Below are 10,135 nucleotides of genomic sequence, written 5' to 3' on the forward strand. Positions count from 1 at the left end.
TATGAAACTTCTCATTTTCGTCAGGGGAAGCGGCTCAGGCAGCGGCCCGTTCGCTTATCTGTTTAACGACGGCTTGGCGATGGTCAACACATTACTTAACGGGGCCTGAGACGCGGCTCAGGCAGCGGCCCGTTTCTTTATCTATTTGACTTGAAAAGTTTCTCGTTGGAGATATAGCCGGAGAACAAAATGGTGGAAGCACCACGGATGCTATATTATGACAAAGCGGTTTTTTATCTTTATAAATTCTTGTTCTATCGTTTTAACATTTTGTTAATATAACCGTGTTTATCTAAAACAATTGTTGCTCATTTCGCCTTGCTCTAGCGTCTCCGCCGACCGGCATTATTATTAGCGTAGCTAAATCAACAAATACTTACGTGTGATAGCCTGCAGTCATATTGTACAGATAATTTTGTTAAACTAGGGGTGCATGCCGTTTCAGGCATGATGTGCATTTGTCCATATTTAACATTCACTTAAACAACAATAATGATAACTGATGCATCATGCGCATCATGCATGAAATGGAATGCATCCTTGTTGAAGATTATGAATATCTTTTTAAAGTTACAAAAATGATAAATCAATTCTTTTACTAAAGAAAACAAAAATGAGTGTAATAGAAATACTATACTATTTTTAAAAAGAATCTCAAGGATACATCGCCATTCTTTATGATGAAGTCTGTTATATGCAACAAATATGTATGTTGTGAATTTATTTCTTTCATGGTTTGCATGGCAAAATTTTTGTTTGATGAGGAAGTACAGTAGTATATATAATATATACAGGGTGTCCCATTTTAAATGATCCAGCCAAATATCTCGAAAACTAAACCCAGTAGACAAAAATGTTTCAGACAAAAGTTGTTTGACTCGAAGGGGGACATAAGATGGTGCCATCGATTTGACCTTGGATAGTCCTCTGAAGGTCACGTGAAGGTCACCTTTAATTTTTTAAATGGAACCCCTTATTTCTCATTGCACATTCTTACAGCTCATCTCGAGAGCTTTCCAAAACACTATAATAAGTCTCGAACTTTAACGCTTAATAATTCGGTTCACAAGATCGACCGCCGCATTTTTCTTACAGATTCTTTCGTTTTGAGTGAAAACGCGCGCTACGAATGAGTATATTTTTATTCAGATTTTAGGAGGGCAAGCTACTTACTTTTTAGAAGACATGTATTTAATACACATATGTACAACACAGTCGCAAGTATACTGCACACATATAAATATTTAATATGGCGATGGAATGTTGCAAGTTATTCCGTTCAGCGGACATGGCAGTACACGGAACATTTTTCGTGACCACTTTCAATCTACACAGTTAAGTCTCCTTATTCTTACTTCATGGTTCTAACCTTGTTAAAAGTGTTTGAACATCAAAATATATAATATGGATCATAATTCATATTATTTTGACACTCATTATCAATATGATAATACTGATCAGGAATCATCGAATGAAATAAACATTCAAGAGATTGAAGAGGTGGATGGAGATGGTATACTGATTTCTTTAGTACAAAGTCATCCGTATTTATATAATAAGGAACCGACTGATTTTAGGATAGCATTAAAAAAGAAAATGTTTGGATAGAAATAGCCAAGATTTTAAACATTACTGGTACGTAATATCTCTCTAATTTTCTGTAACATTTTACTAACTTTATTTGTTGGAAAGTAACTATATATTCAGTAATTTTGATATTTAAATTATTTTTAAATAATTAATATTTAGAGAAAGTAAAATTTTTTAAATTATTATTATTTCTATAGCCATGTAAAAACTAGGTTATACACAGTTTCCAATATATTGCATAAAAATTTTGATTTTGTTATTGCCCAACTAAAATTATGAGATAAAAATATATTTAATAGAAAAAAATATTTTTTAAAAATACCTACTTCTAGATATATTTTAACTCTTTATTCATATATTAACCTCTTAGCATAATTTCACGCGCTCGGTAGTCGGTGTAATAATCAAAACAGTCCTTTTCTTCTTTTTTAGGTTAAAATAAAGCTTCATACACAAGCTGCGTTGGCTCTCGTTACGTTAAACTGGTTCTACATTGATCGCATCGCAGCGTCGCAAGTGTGTCGCAAGCGTTGCAGTCCAATCAGAGTCAAGCTAGCTTGAAGTTGATTGGACCGCAATGCTTGCGACGCTGCGATGCGACTAATGTAGAACCAGCTTTATGCGTCATGCGTTATGGAAAAGTGTGTGCTGCTGCCTTAAGACCGAACTATGGATTCCGGATGTGTCCGTCCAAGGAGTCAATCATGGCCATGGGAGCTTTCCAGAAAAGACACAAATTGACACAAGAGTCATCCTGTCTTTGTTCGATAATCAGTAAGAAACGAAGATAGAATGATTCTTGTGTGATTTGTATGTGATTCTTGTGTTCCTCTGCTGGAAAGCTCTCCACTTTTTTCTTAACGCGGAAAGAAAAAATTTTTAGAATCATATTAAAGAATTTTATAACAGCTGTAAAAGCTAAACCAATGAGTTTTAAATGTCGTAAGCGTGAATCGGACTGTAGATATGGAAAACACTCTTTGAAAACTACATTGAATTTCTCGCGCATGCGCTATAATGAATACAATGGGTGCATCCAGAAGCGCAGAGCGCTCAGTGAAGGCCATCGCATATACAAAAATTTTAGTCGGAATAGTAAGGTCGCAAGCAAATCGACCAATCACAATCAAAATTAAGATCTCGCGTTTTAAAACGCTCGACTGTGATTGGCCGATTTGCTTACGGCCTTACGATTACGAATAAAATTTTTGTACGTGTGATGGCCTTGAACGGTTAAGCCCATGGCACATACAAAAACGTAAGGCCGTAATACGTAAGCAGTAACGCCTGGTTTATGCTTCGGTCTTAACCCTAAAATCCTAAAATTCAGCCAATGAAATACAGATTTCTGTTAGGACCAATTAAGACTGGTAGCCCTATTGGCTGAATTTTAAGATTTTAGGATTAAGACCGAAGCATAAACCAAGCATAAAGAAATCGTAAGATTGGATTCGCTACTGGCCTTACATGATTGGCCAATTCGCTTACTGATTATGTCTTACGACCTTACGTTTTTGTATGTGCCATGGGCTTTATAGTACTGAATGCACCCAATGACATATCATAAAACGCGGGAGTTCCAACATGTCCGACAGACGAAAGATCAAAATCAAGATGATTAAGATGTAAATAATAAATTGATATTAATACTCGAATGAATTAATATTAATATTCGAATGAATTAATATTAACATTCGAATGAATAAAAAATTGCATTATTGCTATTATTGGCAGAATAACTGGATAAGTATTATGAAATTATTTGGAATGGATTCCGATCGAATTACTCAATAATTACTAGATTTTTATTGTTTTCTAGAAAAAAAAAAGGAATAATTCCAATCGGATTTTATTCCGAATAATTTCATGATATATATCAAGGTGAAAAATGAAACTAGTTAAATTGTCTAAAATTGTATTATACCAAGAATTTTCCAAATTGCTCAAGTATCTTTTCCACATATAAATTTATCATACTAAAATGACAGTACAATTTCTTATTTAGAAAGCAAAAAAATACAATATTATGAGAAACAATCACATTCATAGTTTTTACAATTTACGATTACATCAAGGTCGAATTCGAACTGATACAATAATCCTGAGTTTTATTAGCCTATCTAGAATCACAGTAGAGTATAATCATAAGTAATATAATATAGAGCGCATTCTCAGATTTCTATTATAATGATACTATTTAATCTATCTGAGTGTTAAATAATTTTCCATGAAAAAGACAGTGCTGCTTTAAAATGAATTTTTTTCGTTCGTTCTTTTCAAAAGATGTTTACATGATAAAATTCATATTTCATAGTAGCCTTACATCTAAATGTATTGCTATAGTTCCATATATTGCTCTATTAAACGAAAAAATGAATTGCATTCTATCATACTAAAATGACAGTACAATTCCTTATTTAGAAAGCAAAAAAATACAATATAAAGCCATGTATACACCTAGCGAACGAACACCGAACGAACAGCAAACGCAAAAGTTTATGTTATTATTTGTTACATAAAAGTCGCAGTACGTTAATTACTATGTGCAACGAACATCGAATTTAATCGAATGCTAGTATTCGGTACAATCAAGAAAAAGAATAAACTGTTCACAAACACAAACACAAACACAAACGTCCGAACATTCGCATTCGGTGTTCGTTCGCTAGATGTATACGCGGCTTTATGAGAAACAAGCACATTCATAGTTTTTACAATTTACGATTACATCAAGGTCGAATTCGAACTGATACAATAATCCTGAGTTTTTAGCCTATCTAGAATCACAGTAGAGTATAATCATAAGTAATATAATATAGAGCGCATTCTCAGATTTCTATTATAATGATACTATTAAATCTAGAAGCTATCTGAGTGTTAAATAATTTTCCATGAAAAAGACAGTGCTGCTTTAAAACGCATTTTTTTCGTTCGTTTTTTTTCAAAAGATGTTTACATAATAAAATTCATATTTCATAGTAGCCTTGCATCTAAATGTATTGCTATAGTTTCATATATTGCTCTATTAAACGAAAAAATGAATTGCATTCTATCGTACTAAAATGACAGTACAATTCCTTATTTAGAAAGCAAAAAAATACAATATTATGAGAAACAATCACATTCATAGTTTTTACAATTTACAATTACATCAAGGTCGAATTCGAACTGATACAATAATCCTGAGTTTTATTAGCCTATCTAGAATCACAGTAGAGTATAATCATAAGTAATATAATATAGAGCGCATTCTCAGATTTCTATTATAATGATACTATTTAATCTATCTGAGTGTTAAATAATTTTCCATGAAAAAGACAGTGCTGCTTTAAAATGCATTTTTTTCGTTCGTTCTTTTCAAAAGATGTTTACATGATAAAATTCATATTTCATAGTAGCCTTACATCTAAATGTATTGCTATAGTTCCATATATTGCTCTATTAAACGAAAAAATGAATTGCATTCTATCATACTAAAATGACAGTACAATTCCTTATTTAGAAAGCAAAAAAATACAATATAAAGCCATGTATACACCTAGCGAACGAACACCGAACGAACAGCAAACGCAAAAGTTTATGTTATTATTTGTTACATAAAAGTCGCAGTACGTTAATTACTATGTGCAACGAACATCGAATTTAATCGAATGCTAGTATTCGGTACAATCAAGAAAAAGAATAAACTGTTCACAAACACAAACACAAACACAAACGTCCGAACATTCGCATTCGGTGTTCGTTCGCTAGATGTATACGCGGCTTTATGAGAAACAAGCACATTCATAGTTTTTACAATTTACGATTACATCAAGGTCGAATTCGAACTGATACAATAATCCTGAGTTTTTAGCCTATCTAGAATCACAGTAGAGTATAATCATAAGTAATATAATATAGAGCGCATTCTCAGATTTCTATTATAATGATACTATTAAATCTAGAAGCTATCTGAGTGTTAAATAATTTTCCATGAAAAAGACAGTGCTGCTTTAAAACGCATTTTTTTCGTTCGTTTTTTTTCAAAAGATGTTTACATAATAAAATTCATATTTCATAGTAGCCTTGCATCTAAATGTATTGCTATAGTTTCATATATTGCTCTATTAAACGAAAAAATGAATTGCATTCTATCGTACTAAAATGACAGTACAATTCCTTATTTAGAAAGCAAAAAAATACAATATTATGAGAAACAATCACATTCATAGTTTTTACAATTTACAATTACATCAAGGTCGAATTCGAACTGATACAATAATCCTGAGTTTTATTAGCCTATCTAGAATCACAGTAGAGTATAATCATAAGTAATATAATATAGAGCGCATTCTCAGATTTCTATTATAATGATACTATTTAATCTATCTGAGTGTTAAATAATTTTCCATGAAAAAGACAGTGCTGCTTTAAAATGCATTTTTTTCGTTCGTTCTTTTCAAAAGATGTTTACATGATAAAATTCATATTTCATAGTAGCCTTACATCTAAATGTATTGCTATAGTTCCATATATTGCTCTATTAAACGAAAAAATGAATTGCATTCTATCATACTAAAATGACAGTACAATTCCTTATTTAGAAAGCAAAAAAATACAATATAAAGCCATGTATACACCTAGCGAACGAACACCGAACGAACAGCAAACGCAAAAGTTTATGTTATTATTTGTTACATAAAAGTCGCAGTACGTTAATTACTATGTGCAACGAACATCGAATTTAATCGAATGCTAGTATTCGGTACAATCAAGAAAAAGAATAAACTGTTCACAAACACAAACACAAACACAAACGTCCGAACATTCGCATTCGGTGTTCGTTCGCTAGATGTATACGCGGCTTTATGAGAAACAAGCACATTCATAGTTTTTACAATTTACGATTACATCAAGGTCGAATTCGAACTGATACAATAATCCTGAGTTTTTAGCCTATCTAGAATCACAGTAGAGTATAATCATAAGTAATATAATATAGAGCGCATTCTCAGATTTCTATTATAATGATACTATTAAATCTAGAAGCTATCTGAGTGTTAAATAATTTTCCATGAAAAAGACAGTGCTGCTTTAAAACGCATTTTTTTCGTTCGTATTCAGCCTTTTGCATTCGGTAACCGCACTAATGCTAATAAAGCAAATTTGCACTAAGGCAAATAAAGATTTGGAATGATAACAATCTTTCGTGATCATCAAGTGTAAGATCCTCATATATTTTTCACAAATTGTCTCACAAATGCTGTATAATCAAAACTTAGAGATAAGAAAAGTCTATTGATTTCATATTACATATAATCAACAATCATATATAATATTGGTTACTTCTAAATTATAGCAACGATTTCCATTAAATAGCAACAATAGTTTTAATTGACGATTATATCTATAATCTAAAAAGATATTTTACATTTCTAGCTTTCATTATGCGTTAAGAAAGTCAACATATTTTATATAATTCATGTTATTTCATTCCTTGATGTTACCATTCTTGCTTATTTATATTTCTTCATTTTTATCAAATTTTAAACTTACTTGAAATTCTGATTTACAAATATTCTTTTTCGCCTTCAGACTACTTATTTGAATAGAAAAGTTATGAGTGCTACGACTGAATTTCACTAGACTGTATTTTATTCTCCTCAGATTTATTCTCCTTTAATAATTCCTTGGTTTCAGATTCAGGAATGTCAGATGTTTCGCCTGGTCTTTCAACTACTTCAATATCTGAATCTAAAAAATACAAAATTGTACAAATACCGATAATTATGCTAGCATCCATAAGTATTATTCATTCTAGAGATAAAAAATATTGGCAATAAAATTAAATTAAATTACTAGAGAAATCAACATAAATAAAAATAATAGAAATTATATACCTGTATCTGAATGTGTACATGTTTGCTGCTCATTGTCAGAAGGTTTTATTGTCTCTTCGTCTGTATTATGAGGTAAATTATCTTCAGATTCTGCACTCGAAACTGTAGCAGGATTATCAATATCTAATTTTGGAGCGGAAGGCTTTTGTTTTCTTGCAGGATTCCAGAAACCACAGTAACAACATTTGTATGCTGCAAAGTATATATTTATATCATCTATTAAAATATATTTTAAGGGAAAACTCTTTTAAAAAATGAACATCTTACCGAAATATTCAAACTCTTCTTTCAGAGCCATTCCATTGTGCGATTCACATTGTCGACAAATTAAAGCATAACGATTTGCAGGACCATCACCTACTAAATAATCAACCAAACGATCAATGATTGTCCTTTGTTGTGGCAACACAGGTCGTGGTAATGGTGATCCTGAAGTCATATATATGCAGTCGTTAATTATTTTTATATAATTAATGAATTTATATGTGACATATACTTTAGAATATGTATAAGTACAATATCTTTGCAAATCTCATTATATATTATATATTTACTTACGAAAACCTATGACTGCAGGATTAACTATTCTAGACTGGAAAGAAGCATTTAAAGGTTGATTAATCAATCTAGCGGTAGGTGTTGTTTGACCAGAAGCAGATACACCCATCTGTGTATTTTGTGGCTGATTTTGAGTCGGTACAATTCTTCTTCTTAAGTCACTATGTAGAGGAGATATTACAGCCTGTGGCATAGGACGCCGAGGCGTCTCAGATGATAAAGACATCCTGTGGGAAGTAAGCTACAAACAAAATCATTAAATTTGTATGTTTTCACAAAAATATCTTTTAATAATATAGCTTGTATTTCATTTTCTCTAGTTTTACTATCATATTATTTTATTCTTATATACTTTTACATATATTCATAAGTATTACGCGTTCCGAAGTACAAACCTTTGGAGTTAACTGTAAAGAAAGAAATGAAATCTAATGAATATAAAGTCAAATTATAAGAAAAATTAGTGTAAAATAAGACAATAAATTATATAATTTCAGCTTTCTTTATTTATGTAGCATTTTATCTAACTAAATATTTAAATAATATTTTTAATCAAATGTAATATTTAAATAATTACAAGAATAACATAAGCCTACTTACAGGTGACATTAATTCATTTGGTGCAAATTTTTCTAATATTTCTTTAGCTTTCTTATACGTCTCAGTTTCAGTAACTTCGTGTAATATCTTATTTTTCTCTGCTTTAATTGTAAACAATTTTTCTTGGTTAAGAGTAATTTTACGATTATAATACCATGAAACCATTTTCTTTATTAAAAGTATTCTGAAAGGAAAATGTACTTGATGACATTTCCTATGTAAAAAATCCATATATTGTACGATTATTATCAACAAGTGTCTCATATTTGCATACTTACAAAATTGGGAAAAGTAGTAATGGTGTTATATAAAAGATCTGATCATATAATGACGCTGGGAAGAAACAAAAGTAAAAGATGAATGCTATCATAATATAAAGGGTAACTCCATAAATGATGATAGTCCCTACTATCTTTTTGTGTTTTTGTTCTGTAGTCTGTCCATATTGTTGGATATCTTTGATTTGCTGTTAAAACAGGAAGTTACATAATACCATTTTATAACATATACCACGCAGTACAATAAAATAATACTTACTGCTTCTAGACTCTCCAAAATTTCAATGGTTGTCTTTTTTTTCTGAAAAAACATATTTTACATTATAATGTGTATATCTCATTAAATATCTTATAAATATATTTCTTTATACAGGGTGTAACAGAATAACCGCATTTCCTTTTACATATTCTTGAGGTAATTTGAAGACAAAAATCCTAATATGAAAATATCGAGATTACAATAATTTTTTGAATTATAAGCTAACTTTAAATACTTATAAATAAAAAACCATTTTACTTTTATAGCCTCTATTATTATTTCTGAATTCTTTTAAATATTCTAAGACAAAAATCCTAATACGAAAATACGAGGCTATAATAGTTTTCGAATTACAAACTATCTTTAACCAATTATAATTCAAAAACTATTGTAGCCTCGACATTTTTGTTAGGATTTTTGTCTCAAAATTACCTCAAGAATACATTCTTAAGAGGAAATGCTGTCATTCTGGGACACCCTGTATAAAAAAAAATATTTAACAAATCATGATAGTAAAGAATAATTTCTCTTGAAAAAAATAAAACTGTAGTACAAATTTTTCCTATAGTATTCAATAGCTTTTCTATAATATAAAATACTAGAGTATTAAAAAAATGAGATAGGAAAAATAAGATTTGTAAAATACATTTTCTTTGTATTATATATTTATAGAGTAGGCTTTGTACAACAGAGATGCGTATGATTATAAACTCAAAAATAAACTAAATAGCTAACTAAATAGATACTAAAAGATAATTCGATTTTTCAATTTACAAAATAACAACGCATATCGTTCATGCATCCATAATATAATTCCTTCGCAATGACGCGTGTAAATTAGAACGAAGTTCGTTATTGAATGTTAATGTTTGGGTCTCGCAATACCCTTGCGGAATAAACTTATCGATCGTTTTTGTTTACTCATGACAATGGTGGTCACTGGGAAAATCATTTTGCACGACGAACTCAAG

At 30.5% G+C, this 10,135-nt stretch overlaps 1 protein-coding gene across 1 annotated transcript; it reads right to left on the bottom strand.

Moving 5' to 3' along the window:
* Nucleotides 1-7,053: 7,053 nt before the first annotated feature.
* Lnpk (zinc-ribbon metal-binding protein lunapark) lies at nucleotides 7,054-9,981 on the bottom strand. The gene is made up of 9 exons (XM_018446973.1): nucleotides 9,939-9,981; nucleotides 9,165-9,206; nucleotides 8,906-9,093; nucleotides 8,628-8,811; nucleotides 8,423-8,434; nucleotides 8,028-8,268; nucleotides 7,737-7,898; nucleotides 7,470-7,661; nucleotides 7,054-7,323 (listed from the first exon to the last, which is right to left on the bottom strand). Exons 1-9 carry the CDS (start codon nucleotides 9,960-9,962, stop codon nucleotides 7,196-7,198), a joined length of 1,173 nt encoding a protein of 390 aa, XP_018302475.1. The 5' UTR covers nucleotides 9,963-9,981; the 3' UTR covers nucleotides 7,054-7,195.
* Between the last annotated feature and the right edge of the window lie 154 nt (nucleotides 9,982-10,135).

Source organism: Mycetomoellerius zeteki, unplaced genomic scaffold (assembly GCF_001594055.1).
Source record: "Mycetomoellerius zeteki isolate Tzet28-1 unplaced genomic scaffold, Tzet1.0 scaffold192, whole genome shotgun sequence".
Taxonomy (NCBI): domain Eukaryota; kingdom Metazoa; phylum Arthropoda; class Insecta; order Hymenoptera; family Formicidae; genus Mycetomoellerius; species Mycetomoellerius zeteki.